We start from the raw sequence: 23,295 nt of genomic DNA on the forward strand, positions 1-23,295 counted from the left end.
AAGCATACACACAAGCATGCACACGCACGCTTGCACACACACACACACAGCATTACCCTCTACAATACTGGCATGGGACACACAGTGGCGTGCACATGCGTATATATGCTCCAAAGTCACTATGTAGCCTCGGGTGTATCAGGCCTGAACAGGGAGAACAACCAATCTACCTGATATCACGAGAGAGAGAAAGAGAGAGAGAGAGAGAGAGAGAGAGAGAGAGAGAGAGAGAGAGAGAGTGTGTGTTTGTGTTTGTGTGTGTGTGTGTGTGTGTGTGTGTGTGTGTGTGTGTGTGTGCGTGCGTGCGTGCGTGCGTGCGTGCGTATCTGGGGGATAGAACAATGTGGAAACTAATCTCTCTGTCGTTTCCCTAAGGTGACTTTGGAACAATCTCACCAATCAGTCACACACGCACACGCGCACACACACACACACACACACACACACACACACACACACACACACACACACACACACACACACACACACACACACACACACACACACACACACACACACACACACACACACACACACACACACACACACACACACACACACACACACACACACACACACACACCGAAAGAGTTTGGTCAGGTTACACAGCTGTCAGGATTACCACAAGAGGTCCTGGGGCCGGAGCCTTAAGGCCGTAGCCTGTGAACGCCCTCAAGGCAGAAGGGGAAATGGTATTGGTGTTCTCATTTAACCTCTTTACATAACAATGTGCTCATTGCCAAATTGCCCAGTTACATCATAACGTTTTAATTTTAAACTAGCCCTGTAAGGTAATCTCTTCTCGGTTCTCGGCAATCTGGGAAGCCATCGGCTAATGGTTTTTTTATTACACATGGCAGCTTGGCCTCTGGGGGGAACAGGCGAGACCCGGTGCGCTAGATGTGGATGTTCCGCTTTAGCTAATGCCTGCTGGCTACTGCGGCTTCCTTTATCGTGTGCCAGTCATTAACCCGCAGGTTAATCTCTCTAAACAGACGTCTGCATGAGTGTAATGTAAACGGGCTACTTGTGAAATGATCCTGTGGTAGTACACCGGACTGTAAGCAATGACCAACCCGCAGAAGAGGAGCAGCCAGCGGTTAGAGACCCCCTCCTCCCACAGCCCACAGAAAGAATTAAAATAATAATAATTAGCCCATGGGTTCTGAGATTTCCACCTGGCTGTTAAGCTATGGGACGGCTGTAGCAGAGAGGCCATCTAGTAAGCAGAAGGTCACCGGTTCAACTCCCACTCTCGATCAAAGTGTCCCTGAGCAAGACGCCTGGGGTTGACTGTTTGACTTGACTTGAAGTTGAAATGACGAGTACAACTCTGTTTCTTATTAGACTTCAAGGTGTTGTACAACTGTACAATCTGTATGTATGTGCTTCGACATACATACAGATAGGCCCTGCAGCCATGAGTCTAAAAAGGTTTAAACTTGGTGTGAGAGCTGGTGTCAAATTAGAGTGAGATAATTTTCCGGCCCAAAGGACACATTTGTGCAGGTTGATCCACATCCCTTTCAACTGACAGCCCTGCATCCATCTATCTAACTATCCCTCCGGTGCACCATATAGTGGGGTTAATAAAGTATCCTAGCAGAGCGCTGAGGCCCATTGATTAGGCAGGTTGGAGATGTCTCTTCCTTTCAAGTGTCCCTCCCCTCCGCTCCTCCCCTGCAGAGAAGTGGATATTTCAAAGTAAGCGTGTTCAATAGAGGTTCAAATAGTTACCAGAGCAGAAGGGCATTGGGGAACTCCACAAGCCATTTAGCTGACAGGTCCGGGATGATTCCCCTTTCAGCTGTCTTCCTCCCAGACACGAGTATCGAACAGTTGAGCCGAACGTAAACTTCTCTCCACTCAGCACGCCGTTAGGAGGAGAGCCAGGGTGACCACAGTCTACAACTATACAGACAGATCGAGAGCGAGAGAGAGAAGAAGAGGGGGGGGATACAGAGAGGTGAATCAATGACAGATTGATGGATATTGCTTAAACTACTCAGTGCTCAACAGCAGGGGCGGGGTGTCTAAAGTCTACAGCTACAGAGATGGATAGATGGAGACAAATAGGAAGACACAAGGAGAAGGATATACGGTGCTTTCGAGAATTGGTTTAAATATATGAACCTGACCTTTTACTGTCTGTTCAAAAATGGTTAGGGGCAATTATTGGCATAATTAATTGTGAGATATATATTGCACAACACAATTCTTTCTTTTCTTTTCTGTTTTTTTTGTTTTTGTTTTTTGTTTTTAGATCAGTGGTTCTCAACCAGTGGTCCTTGAGGGGGTTCTAGGTGGTCCCCAGCTAAATGATAGAGAGTTGGTAACCAAATGAACCTTTAGAGCTTTAACTCTTGAGAGTGTAAAAACCCGTACGGGTCAGTTTGGTTTAATTTTACGCTCTCAAGAGTTACATTATTACACCTGCATTACTTAATTTATAAAACGTCTACACAATTAGAGAATGTTGAAGAATTGTTATTTTGATCAACGTTTGTCATCAGCATGGAATTGTGTGTCAACGAATATTCTTTAGTTTTGGGTCTGCGAGGCTGAATGTCATCAAATTGTGGTCCGTGACTCAAATGCCGAATAAATAATGGGCCTTGATATGAAAAGGGTAGAAAACCCCTGGATTAGATGATATCACAAATAGGAGATACCAACCTATGCATTCTGGGAGAGGCTTGTCCCACTGTCCTGTCGGCTGACAGGTCAGAACTGGAGATCCAAACAGATAGTACCCCGGATTACAGTCGTAGAACACCACGGTCCCAAAGGTGAAGTTCCCGTGTTCTATCTTACTCTGTCGAATGGAGTTGGCCGGAATACCTGGATCGGAACAATTCACCACTATACAGAGATAGAGAGAGAGAGATAGAGACAGAGAGAGATACGTAACAAACAAACAAACACACACACATAATACACAATCATACCCACCGACAGACAGACCGAGAGCGAGAGAGAGAAGAACAGACAGACACGTAGAGCAACAAAAACACATACCCACAGACGGGCAGACGGACAGACAGTTACACATACAGGGATATATGTGTTATTGGGCATAAACCAGAGAGAGTTACTGTATCTCTCTCAGTCCCACTGGCATCACCGGCTATGCATTGTTCTTCCCATGTTAGTACAGTTAACTGATGGAATTAAGTGATTAGTAATTGGTTCTGATTGATGTTGTAATTTCCCGGATCCGGCCCACTGCATTCATTGCTTATTAGAAATGTTTTTTGTTAGTGTTTTCCGCCTTGTATTTGCTTGTGTTGCCTTTATGAATTTCGTATGACCCAGTGGCACTGTGATTTTCTTTTTTTTTTGCAATGAGCTTCCTAATTGGACTTGTAATAAAGCTTCAACACCACTTAGCCCATGTTTACATGGTAGCCATGTGAGTAGAGCAGCTTTTATTACTGGGATGAACATTTTAATATTTCTTAGTGGGAAAATAACAACAGTTTAAAATGTTCAAGAATCCTACAGTACCATACGTGTACAAGTTGATGGTAGCGAATTTGAATCATTTTAATGTTGATTAATTTCAGAAAAGGGCAAAGTGAAACAGAATTCTAGACAAACTCACATTGTTTGTAAAGAAACGTTTTCAGGGTGAAATGAGCCATTGGGTTTATGATGGAAAAAGCAGGTCAGAGTACGGCATCAGGGTTAGGTACCAACAGGTTACGGGGAAATGGAGACGGGGGCTGAAGGCGTTCTCGCCAAGTTAAAGGGGGGGGGGGTGGGGGGGGGGGTGGTTCATAACAGGTTATAGGGCACGGTCACACATGCGTGACTATAACAGTCGCATGCTGTTCACTATCCCTTCTACGCAAGCAAAGGGGTGGGTGGAGCTTCCGGTTCAGGTGCATTGAGAATTTCTCAATATGCGACGGCGCAACAGCATGTGTTGATTACTCCCCTTCAGTCACGCATGTGTGGCCGTACCCATAGGGTTCAGGATTAAGGGTAAATAGGGATGAGGGTTAAGGTGGTATGGAAGATTAGGGGGGGGGGGGGGGGTAAGTAATGTTAGGGGGGAACAGACTTAACTTTTCTCCCCACCTTTACACGTTGGGGGCGGGTGGCTCCACTGGCGGTTGGCCTGGCACTGAGCATGCGCAGGCCCCTCCATTTCATAGCCACGGTTACAGACGAAGCTGACCACATCGTTCAGGTTGAAGCCATTGCCCACCGTACGGCCATATATGGGACTTCCAGGGTGACCACAGCTGATGGCTGGAGGAGAGAGAGAGATAGAAAGACATAGTGAATCATGAGGACGGCTAGACTTACAGATTATTCCCAGATAAATCGTATTCGAGGAGATCCTATAAATATATAATGTGGAACAAATACCCTGTATATCTTGTGACATTAGGGTTGTCCCGAACCGATCACGTGATCGGAAATTGGGGCCGATCATGTCATTTTCAAATGATCGGAATCGGATCACGAGCAAAAAAGCGTGATCGGGACATCCCTAGTATCAACATTATATCCATATCATGTATCGGTATTGGCATATCAAATGATAGAAATTGACAAAAAAAATTGATCGGGACATCCCTATGTCACACCTGTGACATCACAGGCGTACACAGAAGAAATAGGGTATTTATTTTCCACATACAATGATCTCCTCACATCAGAACAAAGGGATTTTGGTTTAAAATGTGGCTTTCACTGTGAATTCTAAACTGAACAAAACAAAATGGCCTTCCATTGTCACTTTGAAAGAGGAACATTTTAATCATGTGCAATGTTCCCTCAAATTTTTAATCGGTCTAAGCAAACACTTCAACCTTCTGAGCGAAACTTGAGCAACTGCTGAGCCAAGTTATGGCTTATTCAAATGTAATTACAGAATAAGTAATAGCTGTTTGATTACTTTTAATAAACTGTAGGCTACTATAAGTCAGTTAAAAAAGTTTTTGCATAGCCATTAGTATTCAGTATTATAGCATTTTTATTTAACCTTTATTTAACCAGTAAAATCACATTGAGACCAAAGTCTCTTTTACAAGTGCGCACTGGCCAAGAGAAGAGGCAAATCAATGTTACACAGCTCTGCCAGTAACAACAAATACAGGACATGACAAGACAAACATATGACATCCGTAATACCAAAAACCTACTACCAGGGAGACTCAGAGAGAGTCTAAATAGCTAACCACTAAACCAAGTACAGACTAAAAGAGACTAATAAGAACAATACATCAAGAAACTACTAAGCTAATATAAAACTAAGAACACCGCAAATTGCTACTCATCAAAGCAGGAGCAATGGCTGGAGAGTGTGCCAGAGGCAAGCCTCTTAAAAGTCACTAGGGGGATCAAGGAAGCCAATTTTAATCTGGTCTGTAGATCGTTCCAAGCCCAGGGCCCAAAAAACACAAGGGTTTTTTTCCCTGCCTCAGATTTGGTGTTGGGTACGACATAGCGCATCCAGGCATTTGATCTGAGGTTGAGCGAGTTTTGGACTAGTTCGAATTTAGAACTAATGTAAAAAGGGGAATTACCAAGAATGACTTTGTAGATAAAAGTATACCAGTGTAGCAGCCTGCGAGATGCTAAGGAGGACCACCCTACTAAGGAGTACAGAGTACAATGGTGTGTCCTATAGGTGGAGCTGGTAATGAATCTCAAAGCAGCATGAAAAAGGGGATCAAGTCTGCCCAAAGCAGAGGAACAGGCGAAACGGTAGACAACATCGCCATAATCAAGTTGCGACTTATGTGAACACATGTTGAAAAGATGTTGTGTACATTTAGTAATATACAATTAGTTTTAACCCGCCACGCATGTGGGGAGCCACGGGTGATTTTAACCTGCAGAACGGTGATATTTAACCCGCAGTACGGGTTTGTCTGACCAATGACTGTAGGACTGTTGGTATGTCTAACCAACGTACTGCATGCACCCCGTCACACATAGCTGTCTATATGAGTGATTGCACCACTCAGAAATCTATTCAGCATGAAGGAACAACATGGTAAATGTATTGTCAAGTGGCAACCATATCAGTTAGGGGACCAGGGATTGAAGTCAATAAGATTTTTCAATATGAAGAAAGAAACCAAATGTGTAATCTACTTAAGAAAATAAACTGGTTTCCGTCCAGAGGAAGTGTGTGCGCTGCCAAGCACACACAGTATGCAAATGCCCTTCGCATACTGATTAAAGACACAATGAGCCCAAAATGAGACCCATTGACTCATTTCCAGGCAGTCTGGTGGCGTGATCAATATAAAGACCATTTTCTCTTACACAACATATATATGGGTGGTTAATTCAGTATTTACAGCCTGTCTGCATTTTACTGCAATGCTCAGAGATGATACTTAAATTTGAACTTGCAAAGGAATATGGAAAAAGGTGATGCAATTCAATGGCATATGGAGCCATAATCGCATTTTTTTTCCAGGAGATTTGTGTAAAGATATTAACACAAACAAGAAAACATGGCAAGCAAGCACTTGTGAATGTGTTCTGTGATTGGTGCACCGCTTGCAAAACACAAAATCCTCTCACCTATATCAATTTAAACTACTTTGAATTGCCTTGTTGTTGAAATGTGCTATACAAATGCACATAAATATAGACAATATACTTGTCTTGCCATTATTTGAACCGTTACTCTAACTTGGTCGTTCCCAGTTATCAGACTATTCGTGTGTACGTGAAATGCTCTCGATGACTCAGTGTTGTTTTGAAGGGTGATAATAATATGGCAGATAATAACTGACAAGCAACGCATTTTTATGCTTTGTTTCAATAGCTCAGTGTAGAGAGTAGAGAAGGTAGCCGTTTCGGATGTTATCAGAAGATTTAGGGCCCTATTTTCGGCATGCTATACCCCCTTATCCTTAAACTTCTTTGCCTTTTTTTTAAAAACTATTTTGAAAACATTTTACATTTGTTCAACTAGCCGATCTACATTGACACGTTGTGAGCTTGTAGATCAGCTATTTGAACAATTTTTGTTCTGGGATAGCACTGGCGAAAATAGGGCTCTTAATCTCCGTTATCACTCAGTATGCAATGGAGACAGTATGGACATTTCCTACATACCCTATTGTGCTGAATTTTTCCACAATTGAGTCTTGAAAAATGGGGGTCGTCTTATAATCCGAGCCGTCTTATATTCGGCACAATACGGGGTATTTGACGGGGTATCAGCCATTGTCCGACGTGGCGTTGGTCACGTTGTCCGACTACTGACCCTATCACTAACCCTAACCCTAAATTGAACCCTATAACTCTAACCCTAACCTCAGTCTTAACCGGCCACGTAAGTAAACATAAAGCTAAGTTGTTGTATATAGCGCAGTTTCACAAGGTTTTCGCTTCGGCGTCAGTAATGTCACTGGGGGGGTTTTCTAGTCTAGTAGAACATGTCCATTTTGCTCCATTGCATGGTCTGTTAACCCATTTAGGCCTGAAAAAAATGTCTTTCTGTTTTCTGAAATACCTATGTTTCTAGGCCTATATCACTCAATATTTCATGTCAAGGACCCCAAAAATTATCTGTAATTGGCCTGCGACACCCATCTGAAAATATGTTGTTCCAGGGACCACCCCCAGAAGCAAAGATTTGAGTTAAAAACGTTTGCTCTGAAAAAATATATTCCAAATTTGAGGCACATTTTCACGATTTTTCAAAAATAGCAGACCTACAAGCTCGTAGCGCGCCACTCGGTGGCGCGCTATGAGCTTGTAGATCTGCTATTTTTCAATAGCTAAATTATAACATAATGTTTAAAACACCAAAAGGGGTTCCCGCCCAGAATGGGTTAAGGAACATATTGGTGATTATCGCCGGTTGATAACGTTCGAAGCAGGTGGCGGAACACCAACAGCAGAGAGAGAGAAGAGACATGCCAGACTAGACAAGACGATCAGATTCAAAGCCATGTCCTCGTCACCGGGCAGCCAGCCAAGACAGATCTAGTCACTATGATGTAGATGTAACTTTGTCACGGCTGAATGTTTGTGTTGTGTGTGAAATAATGCTATCTCAGCTGTTATTGTCATTTTGCTGTAATTGACAGGTAATTTCATCCAGATTACTGATTTGATTCAGATGTGTCTGGGGAGCGTTCACGCTGCATACCAAACGGGCTCATCGAGGATGCCTTGTGATGTCAAATGCAAACTAATCCAATTGTTTCTACCTAATTATACAAATCCAATGCTGCAGGATTTATCTCTGGTTAACCCATTCAGGCCTGACGTCGAAATTTAAAAAAAAAGTTTTCTAAATCATGACAATTTTCGGAAAGATTTGAGGCACATTTTAACGATTTTTCAAAAATAGCAGACCTACAAGTTCATAGCGCGCCACTCGGTGGCGCGCTATGAACTTGTAGATCTGCTATTTTTCAATAGCTAAATTATAACAATGTTTAAAACACCAAAACGGGTTCCCGCCCCAAAATGGGTTAATGGTTAATGTGGTTAAACGCTAACGTGACATGGATGCGTTCCAGGTCTCAATGGATTAAGATACCTGCAAACATAGCCCCGGAAGGTGAACACACACACTCACGCACACACATTATTTTTGTGCGTGCGTGCGTGCGTGCGTGCGTGCGTGCGTGCACAAAAAGCAGACTCAAATCTATTTTTGCATCAGTATCAGGCTATCAGCCAATCATGAGATCAGATTTGGTGCAGATATCGCAATGCTTAGAGAGCCATGAGAGAACCTGAACTGGCCCAGATATTTGGGGACGTGTTTATTAATACGAGAAGAACACCAGGCGAGCGAGGAGGCTTGCTATTCTATTGTACAGTAGAGATAGAGCCTGCATGCTCACAGTTCTTCCTAAGGTCAACATCTTGGAAAACGGTCCCTCGTCATTCATGAGTGTTATCTTCGTTTCACTGGAGTGCCGTATATTCATTTGGTCTACTTGTAAGCTGTATAATGTGTGCGTGCGTGCGTGCGTGCGTGCGTGCGTGCGTGCGTGCGTGCGTGCGTGCGTGCGTGCGTGCGTGCGTGCGTGCCTGTTTGCCTGTCTGTGTGTTTACATGCATATGCTCCCTGTGTATGTGTACTTTACTGTGGCAGTGTTTGCATGCGTGTGTACAGAACACTGTCTTTCTCTGTCTCAATTTGTGGCAGAGAGAGAGAGACAGAGAGAGAGAGAGAGAGAGAGAGAAAAAATAGGCAGAGGGAGAGGATAAGACGAATAGATTACAGCAGAGGAGGGGAGATGAGTGGAGGACGGAAGGGTGGGAAAGACAAGATAGAGGAGATGAGAGAAGAAGAAGAAGATAGATAGATAGATGTAAAGGTCTTTTTAAGAGTCAGTTGATGAGTGAGAATCGAAGGCGTTTGTTTGCCCGAGAAACACATTTATTTGGTGCTGTCAGCATGCTGCAGGGACATTCAGTGACGAGATGAGCAAACACGCACGCCCGCGTGCGCACGCCCGCGTCTCATCGTCATTCTACATTTGTGCCAATGAACAAGGTCCTCTCATCTCCATAATTACAGCATAATTTGGTTCCGAAACAATTTCCCTCAATAACTACTGCATGAATAACCTCAATAACACAGCCCAACAAAACACGCGCGCACGCGCGCGCACACACACACACACACACACACACACACACACACACACACACACACACACACACACACACACACACACACACACACACACACACACACACACACACACACACACACACACACACACACACACACACACACACACACACACACACACACACACACACACACGGTCTTATGATTATTATTTTTTACCAGCTCAGTGGCCTAGTGGTTAAAGTGTCGAGTTTGGGAGAACAGGGTTCAATCTCCAACGAGTGATACCAAAGACTATGAAAAAGGTACCATGCCTCCCTGCAATTGGCACTCGGCAACAATGTTTGGATTGCCGGTAAGTCCCTTATCCCACATACTAGTGGGTGTACTTGTATATCAAACTGCCTCGTGCTAAGAAAACAGCAGAAATGGCTGAAATGGCCCACCTTGCTTGAGAACCAGTGATTCCCAAGGCTACTTAATTGTTTTTGTTTTTTTTGTGATCCAGTTTTTATTTTTATTTTTTGTTCAAAGAGGGGTTTCCCCCACCCCACAGCGAACAGATAAAAAATTACAATACATCAAAAAAACATCAGAGATGTTGGCATGATTTAAGTTTTTCTAATGCTGTGGATAAAGATGTCAAGTGTATTTTCTTGTGCCCCATTGGATCCAGCTACTTACTTTTGTGTCCTCCTAAATAATCCATAATCTCCATCCATTACACTTTGATTTTCCTGCGACAACAACCTTGTGATATTGTGTAATTTGCGTCATGCCTTGGCAACCTGCTGTATAATGTTCTGCCTTTCTCATATAATGTATCAATTAAGGCCACCCGCTGTTGTCTTCAAATCACCACATGCAGTCAAGTGGTCTTAATGAACGGAATTACTTCCTGGCTGATGTCCCAATTTCCTGTGTAGCCCACACGAACGAACGGAAGAACAATCAAATTATGTTATGTTAAATTATACAGTATGTTAAAGGAGTTCGGGTGGTGTTGTGTGGATGTGATGCACCAGGGTATGGATGGTCATGGGTATACTACAGTCTGCCAATCTAAGTACAGTAAGAATACAGTATATCAATTCCTAGTCTTACATGGTCAAGTCAACGTGTACAGGTTTTGTCAGATAAAACATGGCAGGTAAGCCTTTGATTGGCTGGCTGGGCTTGAACAGAAGTCCGAATTTGGTCTAAGGAGGTCCATCCGTGGTTGGTCAATTCACGTCTATCATACATTTTCTTTGTCTTAGCGGCTGTCCTTAACCACCTTTCAATAGTTATGCCTCAGATGCTATTCGTCTGGCTACTGCGAGTAGACCTATTGATAAATATAGCCTTGGTCTTTATGGACCACGGCTGTATTATCCTAAATATCAGGAGCAGTGGGGAATTGCCATTAATGTGGCACCCAGCAGGGAGCAGTTAGGGTTAAGAGTCTTGTTCAAGGACAAGTCGACACAGACTTGGGCCGTGTGGTGCATTCCCACCTTAATAGCCCACATGTAACAGTGCTCTCAGGAAGATTCTAATTCTAAGAGGACACTTAATGTGTTCAGGGCACATCGGTGTGCTCGTTACTTGAAAGCAGAGCTATTTGCTGGCCTTATAGATTCACAGTCCGCAGAAAACTCCAGTGCAGCATATTTCTCAGTAATGCTAAGCTCGACCTTCTGCGTGAAAGAAAGGTGAGCCCTCTACGAGATTCCTGCTCAAATTGAGTTCCAAAATTGGTCTCATGAACTGTCCTGCCATTCTACATGATCAGCGTGGAGTCTGCAGACTGTAAATATTCATGCAGACTATATACAGTACAAGAGGTTCCTCCTCTAGAGAGCTATCACGTGTTTTTATGTGTCTGGCAATGATGGCATCTAAGCCTGCAGGACTTACTGCAGGACCTTACAGATTCTGTTTAACATTGCATGACTTTCATGCCTTTCAGCCTCTCTATTGCTACAACACCTTTCTACTAATTTGACGTATAATACAGTGTATGTACTATATATTCTTTATATATTCTTGCTCCGTATTGTGAAGGTAATTCGATCCCTCTTGACATCCAGATGAGTTTTTAATTACACCTACTGATCGGTGGTACTGGTTTCCTATGATACAGGTAGAACGTTTCCAGCACCACTAACCGATAGATCTGTGGTACCATGATGAGATTTAGCCTCTCAGACCCAAGAGTTTTTTGTTGTTGTTGTCGTAGGATACGATTTTGTCCACAATTCCATGCTTTATTGATGTTGGTACCATTAGGAGATATAACAGGCACACTTTGATCAAAATAACAATTCTTCTACATTCTCTAATTGTGTAGACTTCTTGCAAATTAATAAGGGCCTTTCTCGGCCCCACCCTTCTCCCATTGTTTATATTGTGTTTAGTTTCCAAGATGGCCGCAGCACCAGGAGGGGGTGGGGCAGAGGTGAGCGGGCGGGGTCGACATATGCCCTTACTGGGCTGCATTCAAGACACTCGCCTTGTGTCTGACACCTGACTTGTGTCTGAACACAGCTTTGATGGATGTGTTTGGTGGGCATATGGGCTTCCATTAGAAATGCATGGGAGTGTTGGCCTGGGCCGTGGCTCAGCGGTCCAAGCACCTTGGCCGGTAGCCCGAGTCTGGTAGTGTGCCGCAGGTTCGACTCCCGATCCCGACACTCCCCCATCTCTCTCCCCCATTTCCTGTCACCCTACTGTCTGTCTCTCTATAAAAAATATTAAATATTAAAAAACATAAAAAAAAAAAAAAGAAATGCATTGGAGCGGCCATTAAACACAGACACAAGACAAACGCAAGACAGGTGTCTTGAATTTGTGAATGCAGCCCAGTAAGGGCATATGTCGACCCCTCCTGATGCTGCGGCCATCTTGGAAACTAAACACAATATAAACAATGGGAGAAGGGTGGGGCCGAGAAAGGCCTTAATTAATACATATTTTTAACAATAATGTAACTCTTGAGAGCGTAAAATGAAACCAAATGGACCCATTTTACACTCTCAAGAGTTAAAGATCTATAGGAGTCCATTTGGTTACCAACTCTCCATCATTTAGCTGGGGACCACCTGGAACCCCCTCAAGGACAACTGGTGGTCCCCAGACCGCTGGTTGAAAAAAACACTGGTCTACAACACAGTTTATTCTGTGCTTAAGTACAGAACACTGTAGAATAGAGTGTTAACTGTTAACTAAACTGTGTACAAATGTGACCTGTCCTTTTGGTTACATGTGCATTCTATACTTGGGTAGAAAATAGTTCTCAATGAACTACGTACGTGCATTATTTTCAGCAGCCAGAAAACATAATTTCTGTACATTTAAGAGACTTTGCTGTTGAACCTTTGGGGTAACTGCCCCTACTGTATAATGTTCCCCATACTTTGGGAGAAAAGTGTGACAATGCAGAGGTAGTGGGGAGAAAAAACGATCATAGACACAATTGAACTCAACTGAACTGAACTGCACCGAAACCGAAGACATTTATCTATCCACCACTACTAATGTTCTCCTGAAGTATGATGAACTCTGGCGACAACTCTGTGTTAGTGCTGTTTACGTTAAGCCTTTGATACAATTGATCATAATATTCTGGAGGAATTGGGTGGGCACAGCTGAGACATCCCTGCCTGCACAGACTCTCATCTATTCTGTTAGACACAAATGTAATATTCTCAGTTGGTGTTTCTCCCCAGACAGACAGACAGACAGACAGACAAATATATAGATATCCTTACGTATGCAGACAGGCAGATGACCAGACCACTGGTTGTCTTGGAGACAGATGCGAACAGACGAGCCAATCAGTCTGAAGCCGGGCAAGCATTGGTATACGACCGTATCCCGGTAACCAAAGTTCTCTCCAATAACCTGTCCATTCACGATGGTTTCTGGGATACCACAGTGTCCAGCTGGAAGAGAGAAACTGTGTTAAATATGGTGGCGATACACAGAGTAACTTTTACACAGCGACTTTTAAACAGAGTCCATTTCAGACACAATTTAAGCATCCATTCATAAGGTTCTATGCACGCACAGAAGCCATATTGGAAAGAAATTGTACAAATGTGACCGGGTCTGGCAAATAGGCCCTCATCTCGACTTTTTCAGTTTTGTACAGATTATTAAAGTACAGAATGTAAGCTTTCATATGATGTATCATTCAATGAAATTGGAACATATTTGAAGGAGATATGCCCATTTTAAAATGATTGTGCCGTTTTACCCAAAGCTGAGAAAATCCCCTTTGAATGTTCATTTCAACACCTAGAGCTGGCTAGCCTACTTTGACTTATAAATGTATACATTTAATTTGCCCAAATCAATAATCTGTTGGAATGAAAACCTTCTTCAACATTCAAACTGTGTTAATATGAAAAAAACGAAAATCACAACAAAAAAAAAATCAAGTTTATTTGAGATTTTCTGCCTTTTCATTATAGGCGAGATGAGGACCATTTTGCTAGACCTGGTCACAAATGTGTACATTTTTACACTCTCAGAATAACGGGGGTCCTTGACTCTAGGAAGTAAGTAAGTGGCCCAATTTCTTTCCAATATGACTGCTGTGCACAGAGCCTGTGATGATTCACCAGTGCATTGAGTAGCCTACTGTACAGCACTGTTTTGAATTTAATATATTTAGTTAAAATATAAAAGCCCCCTTCCCCAACTCCAAAAAATGGTTAATAGTTTGTTTCATGAATTTTTAAACTGTTCAAACTGTTCCTTTTGAGGCCCAATCAACTTGCATAGCAAATAAATATATATTTGTATTGTTACTAAGCTCTTGTATGAGCAATTTTTTTTACATGCTATCAAGAGGTTTGCATTCAAGATGCACTATAAATCCACCACAGAGGGAAAATCCCATAAGCTTCACCTCCGTATTTACTGTACCTATCCTTATCTCTATTCTCTGACAACAGTATTTGTGCACGTGTGCACCATCCACAGTGCATGATTGTGCATGTACTGCACTGTTGGCTTAACCCATTTAGGCCTGACGTCGAAATCAAAAAAATGTCTTCAAAATCCAAACGTTTTCTGAAATACCTCATGTTTCTGTATCAGTGGTGCTCAATATTTCATGTTAAGGACCCCAAAAATGATAATTGGCCGCCGACCCCCATCTGAAAATATGTTGCTCCAGGGACCTCCCAGAAGCAAAGATTTGAGTTAAAAAAGTTCGCTCTGAAAGAATATATATTCAAAGATTTGCGCCAAATTTCAAAATTCAAAAATAGCAGACCTACAAGCTTGTAGGTCTATTTTTCAATAGCTAAAGTGTAACATAATGCTACAAACACCAAAAGGGGTTCCCGCCCAAAATGGGTTAAAAGGCCTTTTACTGTGTGAATAACTTATGAATGAGCACACATACTGTACAGTGTACACTGAAAGCCCCCAAATATGTGCGCCACGAAATGTGGAACAAAAACTCCAACTGCTGTAGGTAGGTGTGCATATGGGGGGAGGGGGACACACTCACACAAGTTTTAGTTCGGTCAGGAAGCACCAGACAGACATGTCTGGTTTCATGAATTAACAGGTAGATAGTGATACCTATAAAGTATCCAAATTCTACATCCACTGATCATCTTTAAAATGTGACCAGGTCTAGCAAAATGGTCCGCATCTCGCCTATAATGAAAAGGCAGAAAATATAAAATATTTTTTTGTGATTTTAGTTTTTTTCATATTAACACAGTTTGAATGTTGAAGAAGGTTTTCATTCCAACAGATTATTGATTTGGGCAAATTAAATGTATACATTTATAAGTCAAAGTAGGATTGTTTTGTGAATGTTGTGAATGTTGTGAACATTCAAAAGGGTTTTTCTCAGCTTTGGGTAAAACGGCACAATCATTTTAAAATGGTCATATCTTCTTCAAATATTTTCCAATGTCATTGAATGATACATCATATGAAAGCTTACATTCTGTACTTTAATAATCTGTAAAAAACTGAAAAATTACTCTGGTCGAGATGAGGGCCTATTTGCCAGACCCGGTCACAAATGTGTCTGTGTTTGTGCATGTGAAGTACTGTACGCAAAACACACATTTTATGAGCCTAAATGATTCCAGCCTATAATTAGCATCAGTGTACGTACCATAGCATCGTGTTTCGGTTCCACTCCACAGGCCAGACGACAGGCACTCTCTGACGGCTGACCCCACCAGCATGAAGCCAGGCTCACATGTGAAGATCGCTGTCGCACCGAAGGTGGTCTGTGTACCGATCTTCTTCCCACTGGGTGGGGCTGGCAGGTCACCGCAGGAGATGACTGAAACACACACACAGCATGCACGCACGCAGCACAGCACACGCACACACATCGACAATAATAACTATAAGAATCAAACAATATGACTTCAAAATGTTAAATTGTGGAGATGTTAAGGTTTTCAATTGCCGGCTCTGAAAAAAAGTTTTACAAGACCTGGGGCCCGTTTATGACATTCTACCACAACACACAAACTGCATAGTGTGCCGTGCCTATGCCTCGGCCAACGCCAAACCACAACGGAAACAAAATCTGCTCTGCTATGAAAAAATCTGCATTTTATTTTATTATATTTTTAAATTTTGTAATTATGTATGCATGTATTTTGTGTATGTGTGTATATATATATATATATTTATTTTAATTCCTCCAGACTGTTTTTCCGACTATCCTTGGGATTGTGGGTGGGGGGAGGGTGGGATAGGGGATTGAGTTTTATTTTTATATTTTATATGTCTGTTTAATACTTGCCCCTTGGGCTACTGTCAAAAACCTGAATAAAAAGATTTTGAAAAAAAAAGAAAAAAAAAATGTTAAATTGACTTGGCACCCTCACCGCCCTGACAGACACCCTTTGGTTTCAGCCTCGACTCAGGAACGACACGCACATGAACAAGCACACATACTGTACTGTACTGTACCGTCGCTGTCAGGTCGAAACCTAGCCTGGTTTCCAGCCCATAGACCCCACCCACTCGACTGAGCGCACTGGTTCTGGAGGCTCTCAGAGTCTGACAATCAGGCTAGTCGAAACCCTGTATGTCCAAAAGCTTTACCAATGCAAGACATAAAACCCTGTATGTCCAAAAGCTTTACCAATGCAAGACATAAAACTGAGTTGAGTTGCTGATGCACGCAGAACGCTGAATGCTTTCTCTTTTCCTCTTCAAGTTTAAAGAGACACATCTTATTGGGTAATGAGAAATGCAAGGCTCAATTTCAAAATGTCAATGAATCACTTTTAGACCAACGAGACACATTCTGAACGTGAAGGAAGGCTATGTAAAAAATTGCTATATAGCTCGACCACATTATCCCTTAAATTTTGTTGTGCTATCCTCTGCATTTTCCATGAATATATATTGTACACCTGTATGTCACAGTGTTATATATTGGTATGACTAATCAAGAGTGAAATGATTCAAGATTTAGCAACTGCATTGCCTATTTCTCGCTTAAAGTTGAATCAGAAACTGTTTTTGTTGGACAGTGTAAGTGAAATGGAGGTTGCTTCCAGGCAAACCACCATTGTTCTATCAGTACAAGTACTTTTGGAGGGACGACTGCACACGCTTTTTGGAGAGATGATTCTTTTTGTGATTTGTTATTTCATTGTTAGGCCCACTGGCTGACCAGTAACTGTAAACACTTCATCACTCAGTGACTGTCCCAATCAAGTCAGTTCATATGTGGCTGGCGAAAAAGAATGTCACAGAATCTTTTGCCATGCCGATAGCAGGCACATCAATGGAAAAATGGAAAATTCATTGTCAATTATGATATTAGAAATGGCAACAAATCCCAACAAAATGTACACATACTGCAGATGAATAATTGAACTAATTAGGGATGCACCGATATGGAAATTCTTGGCCGATACCGATGTTTAAAATAAAAGCATTAGCAGATATAGCCTATACTGATACAGTTTATTATTTCGGTTTTGTTGTTTTTATTTCCCCTTTTGAGCCAGGGAAACAAATACATCTTCAATACAATAAATAAATGTTCAGAATCTACAGCTTGGTAGACTTGGTAAACAGTATCAGAACAGCAGCACAGACATGGTTAGTTGTCATCACACAGTGTCACATGTGTCACTCACTCTGACAATGTGGTCTCTCGTTCCTCCAGCTCCACACGCCAGTGGCCAGGCACTGGATGTGGGCGGGACCTAATCGGTAGTAGCCTGGGTCGCAGGTGAACACGATGCGGGTTCTGTATTCGTAGTGGGAGCCGTTGACAATCCTCCACCGGCCATGTTCCAAGGAGAAGGAACCGATGCTTGGACACACAACCACTATTGCGGGAGAGGGAGAGAGACAAGAGAGGGGGGAGGTGAAATAACTTAGAACTAATGTAATGTGCAACTGGATCAGTTTAGACCACTGCATAATGGTTAGATAGAGGGAGAGAGACAAGAGAGGGGGAGGTGAAATAACTTAGAACTAATGTAATGTGCAACTGGATCAGTTTAGACCACTGCATAATGGTTAGATAGAGGGAGAGAGACAAGAGACCACTGCATAATGGTTAGATAGAGGGAGAGAGACAAGAGAGGGGGAGGTGAAATAACTTAGAACTAATGTAATGTGCAACTGGATCAGTTTAGACCACTGCATAATGGTTAGATAGAGGGAGAGAGACAAGAGAGGGGGAGGTGAAATAACTTAGAACTAATGTAATGTGCAACTGGAGAGAGGGAGAGAGACAAGAGAGGGGGAGGGACAAGAGAGGGGGAGGGACAAGAGAGGGGGAGGGACAAGAGAGGGGGAGGGACAAGAGAGGGGGAGAGACGAGAGAGGGGGAGGGACAAGAGAGGGGGAGAGACGAGAGAGGGGGAGGGACAAGAGAGGGAGAGAGACAAGAGAGGGAGAGAGACAAGAGAGGGAGAGAGACAAGAGAGGGGGAGGGACAAGAGAGGGGGAGGGACAAGAGAGGGAGAGAGACAAGAGAGGGAGAGAGACAAGAGAGGGAGAGAGACAAGAGAGGGGGAGGGACAAGAGAGGGGGAGGGACAAGAGAGGGGGAGGGACAAGAGAGGGAGAGAGACGAGAGAGGGAGAGAGACAAGAGAGGGAGAGAGACAAGAGAGGGGGAGGGACAAGAGAGGGGGAGGGACAAGAGAGGGGGAGGGACAAGAGAGGGGGAGGGACAAGAGAGGGGGAGGGACAAGAGAGGGAGAGAGACGAGAGAGGGGGAGGGACAAGAGAGGGAGAGAGACAAGAGAGGGAGAGAGACAAGAGAGGGGGAGGGACAAGAGAGGGGGAGGGACAAGAGAGGGGGAGAGACAAGAGAGGGAGAGAGACGAGAGAGGGAGAGAGACAAGAGAGGGAGAGAGACAAGAGAGGGAGAGAGACAAGAGAGGGAGAGAGACAAGAGAGGGGGAGGGACAAGAGAGGGAGAGAGACAAGAGAGGGAGAGAGACAAGAGAGGGAGAGAGACAAGAGAGGGGGAGGGACAAGAGAGGGGGAGGGACAAGAGAGGGGGAGGGACAAGAGAGGGGGAGGGACAAGAGAGGGAGAGAGACAAGAGAGGGAGAGAGACAAGAGAGGGAGAGAGACAAGAGAGGGGGAGGGACAAGAGAGGGGGAGGGACAAGAGAGGGGGAGGGACAAGAGAGGGGGAGGGACAAGAGAGGGAGAGAGACAAGAGAGGGAGAGAGACAAGAGAGGGGGAGGGACAAGAGAGGGGGAGGGACAAGAGAGGGGGAGGGACAAGAGAGGGAGAGAGACAAGAGAGGGAGAGAGACAAGAGAGGGAGAGAGACAAGAGAGGGGGAGGGACAAGAGAGGGGGAGGGACAAGAGAGGGGGAGGGACAAGAGAGGGAGAGAGACGAGAGAGGGAGAGAGACAAGAGAGGGAGAGAGACAAGAGAGGGAGAGAGACAAGAGAGGGGGAGAGACAAGAGAGGGGGAGGGACAAGAGAGGGGGAGGGACAAGAGAGGGAGAGACGAGAGAGGGGGAGGGACAAGAGAGGGGGAGGGACAAGAGAGGGAGAGAGACAAGAGAGGGGGAGGGACAAGAGAGGGGGAGGGACAAGAGAGGGGGAGGGACAAGAGAGGGGGAGGGACAAGAGAGGGAGAGAGACAAGAGAGGGAGAGAGACAAGAGAGGGGGAGGGACAAGAGAGGGGGAGGGACAAGAGAGGGAGAGAGACAAGAGAGGGAGAGAGACAAGAGAGGGGGAGGGACAAGAGAGGGGGAGGGACAAGAGAGGGGGAGGGACAAGAGAGGGGGAGGGACAAGAGAGGGAGAGAGACGAGAGAGGGGGAGGGACAAGAGAGGGGGAGAGACGAGAGAGGGGGAGGGACAAGAGAGGGGGAGAGACGAGAGAGGGGGAGGGACAAGAGAGGGGGAGAGACGAGAGAGGGGGAGGGACAAGAGAGGGAGAGAGACAAGAGAGGGGGAGGGACAAGAGAGGGGGAGGGACAAGAGAGGGGGAGGGACAAGAGAGGGGGAGGGACAAGAGAGGGGGAGAGACGAGAGAGGGGGAGGGACAAGAGAGGGGGAGAGACAAGAGAGGGAGAGAGACAAGAGAGGGGGAGAGACAAGAGAGGGGGAGAGGCAAGAGAGGGGGAGAGACAAGAGAGGGGGAGGTGAAATAACTTAGAACTAATGTAATGTGCAACTGGATCAGTGGATCTTTGGAAGTTCACGTTTAGACCACTGCATAATGTCTAAGCAGTGGTCTAAAGTAACATTTACTTTGTTTACAATTTTGAGTTATTTATACTTTACTTGACTATTTCCAATTCCCAATACTTTTACTCCACTACATTTATTTGAAAAGTTACTATTTACTTTGTAGATTTTGATTACTATAACAAAACATACACTAACCACTCCACTACTCCACCCTATATAGATTTCGGCCATTTGAAAATAGCTGATCTACAATCTCACAATGCTTTGCGATGCGACGCATTGTGTGCTTGTAGATCTGCAATTTTCTGCAACAAAAAATCTGCAATTTTCAAAAGATTGTTATACACTTGAAAAGTTTAAATGGGACATTCTGCATATTGAGTACTTTCTACTTTTGGTATTTATATTAAGTACATTTTGATACCAATACTTTTGGTACTTTTAGAATTCCGGATTATTACTGTTAGAGTATTTCTATATTCCAGTATTGATACTCGTACTTAAGTAAAACATTTAGAGTACTTGTTCCACCACTGTGTCTAAGGGTGTTGTGGCTATACTGTCACACAACCTGAGCTGACATTATGCAACTTTGATTATAACATGTGGTCAAATGAGTGCATCTATATAATGCACAGCATGCTGTACGCGTTACTAACCAGAACATCTAGGTATCTTATTGTGGTTACTCCAGGTCCCGTCCGGCTGACATATGGCTGAAGTCAGCTCTTTACTAGAGAGCCTGTAGCCGTCGTTACAGAAATAAGCCACCCGTGTTCCGACGGAGTAGTCCGCCGTTAAGACGCCGCCATTTGTCGGCGCTTTGGGTGCCCCACAGGACACAGCTGGAAGACAATAAGGATACACTTTGGTTAGTATTGAGACTGACACAGACGCAGAGACCAATTAACTGCGTCCAGAACATCAAATTCCCCCTCAACTTTATTGCCACATCACATGTTTACACCAAGTGTAGAGGAGTTGGTGAAATACTAATACTAATACAGTACTACTACTACTACTACTACTACTATAATAATAATAATTTGCATTATCATATATATATATACATAAAACATTAATGAGGTTTGTGTGTATGCAGTCAACATAGGGGTGGGCAGGTAAATGTACGTGTGGGAATAGTGCAAGAAGAAATAAGAGATTACAGTCAGACGTGCTGTGTACGGGCGGAGGGACTCATGGTCTGTTCAGCAGACTGTGGGAACTGTCCCTTAGATACGATGGTATCAAGAGCCTGAGCGTGAACAGATTGTGGGCTGGATGGTTAGTGTCCTTGATAATCTGTTTTGCCTCGGCTATGCATCCATACACTCCCATACTCTGGCCATTCAGCAAGAAACATTTCCACGGGAGTCGTAGTTTTAATTGGACACGCAGAGTGGCACGCACGCACGCACGCACGCACGCACGCACGCACACACACACACACACACACACACACACACACACACACACACACACACACACACACACACACACACACACACACACACACACACACACACACACACACACACACACACACACACACACACACACACACACACACACACACACACACACACTCTGAGACATTTTAGCATGCTTCCGCTGTGCTTCGATCACAGATGCTTTTACATGAAGTAGATATTAGGTTTGATGTTTACCTGCTAGCCTAGTTTCTTTGTAGCACATGCTGTTTTTGTTATAGCACTCTATAATTACTCGCTCGCTTAGGCTTACCCTGCTGTTGGTTGACTAGGATTCATTGTGCACCGGATATTAAAAAGAAACCCTATCTCATAAAGCCCCTTTCCCTGTCTGCAGGGCCTGTGTCTGAAAAGCAACATATCTACTGTTCTGCTGGAAAAGGAATGTGCAATAGAGCAGGTGTAACATTCAGTGACAACAAGCTTTGACAGGAGAACTCCACAGTGGCACACTGAATAATATAGATGACAGTCCCTGTGGAAATGTGAATTCTATACGAAGCTTGTATGGCGGTATTATGGGGTTTTGGTCGCCTATTAGGCTGTTCGCAAAGAAAAGATATCCATCTTTCGAAACATTTTGCTCTATAGGGACTTTAAATATACTGGCTTTAAGGCGACATGTCACACAAGAAGTCGTCCATATTTCCTGCTGGTGACATTGCTAGCTAGCTTCGTACCACCTAAGAGCTTCAGAATGGAATTTATGTTCCGCTGTGAGAAGTAAGACAAGAGGAGGTGAGACATGAATATTTCATCATTTCATTGAACTATAGTCCTGTGACATGATGGATTACTGTATGTCCGATAAAAGGGCCACTTTGCAACAGAGACGAGTAACAGAAGGTTAACGCCATTTCTGAAGCATTTATTTTTGTTTCCCCGCATTGCAGGCTCACCGCCACAAGGGGACAAGAGGGGGCTTCGCCCCCTGAGTTCTATTCTACAGACCCCCCTATACATGCACACGGTTTAAGTGTTATGTACCCTATAGAAAAATTGCAAAAACAACAGAAATATTGGTCAAGATACAAGTGTTACAGAGACGACAGCAATGCAACACCTTCTCTGAAGTAGTAATTTGGAATTTGAAGACCGGAAGGATCACTTACTTACTTTTTGGCATGTCACACATTTAGGCTATTTGCATAGCAGCACTGTCCCCGGTACTGAATGGGGCGCAGGATGGATAGACAAGACACATCACTTCAGTTCAGCCTTGCTTGGTAATTGTGGTTATAAAAATAACTTTCAATCTTATTTCTAGATCAGGGCCCACTTGAAAATCTCGAAAGTGTTCGCAGCCCAGCCCAGTCTGATGATTTCTTTTTGACTATATAGTTGTGTCTATTCGTACGTCTCTAAATGTTTTGATGAATTGAAAATGGTGGGCCCTATTGTGTAATGTTTTATGGTGTCGTCCACTCACTGTTAACAGTTTTTGTATTGAGTTGTACTTGAAATGTACTGTAATTCTGCAAACTGTTAATAAATCAATCAATCAATCAATCAATCAAACCATTTAACACGGCATAATGTAATCGAGTGTACTCTGGCTT

General features: G+C 43.7%; 2 protein-coding genes across 2 annotated transcripts in view; one reads left to right on the forward strand and one right to left on the reverse strand.

Moving 5' to 3' along the window:
- Positions 1-23,295, forward strand: part of LOC306939033 (uncharacterized protein) — a 584,972-nt gene that overhangs the window by 516,629 nt on the left and 45,048 nt on the right. The window lies entirely within an intron of this gene.
- LOC306938742 (CUB and sushi domain-containing protein 3-like) overlaps positions 1-23,295 on the reverse strand; it is a 575,885-nt gene that overhangs the window by 31,975 nt on the left and 520,615 nt on the right. The window contains exons 51-57 of the mRNA XM_079523009.1: positions 20,906-21,091; positions 17,710-17,904; positions 15,711-15,884; positions 13,333-13,506; positions 4,084-4,257; positions 2,677-2,862; positions 1,738-1,911 (exon numbers count right to left, since the gene is read on the reverse strand). Of these exons, the coding sequence (XP_079379135.1) occupies positions 1,738-1,911; positions 2,677-2,862; positions 4,084-4,257; positions 13,333-13,506; positions 15,711-15,884; positions 17,710-17,904; positions 20,906-21,091 (1,263 nt within the window). The remainder of the gene's footprint in view (positions 1-1,737; positions 1,912-2,676; positions 2,863-4,083; positions 4,258-13,332; positions 13,507-15,710; positions 15,885-17,709; positions 17,905-20,905; positions 21,092-23,295) is intronic.

This window comes from Electrona antarctica (assembly GCF_951216825.1).
Source record: "Electrona antarctica genome assembly, chromosome: 15".
NCBI lineage: Eukaryota > Metazoa > Chordata > Actinopteri > Myctophiformes > Myctophidae > Electrona > Electrona antarctica.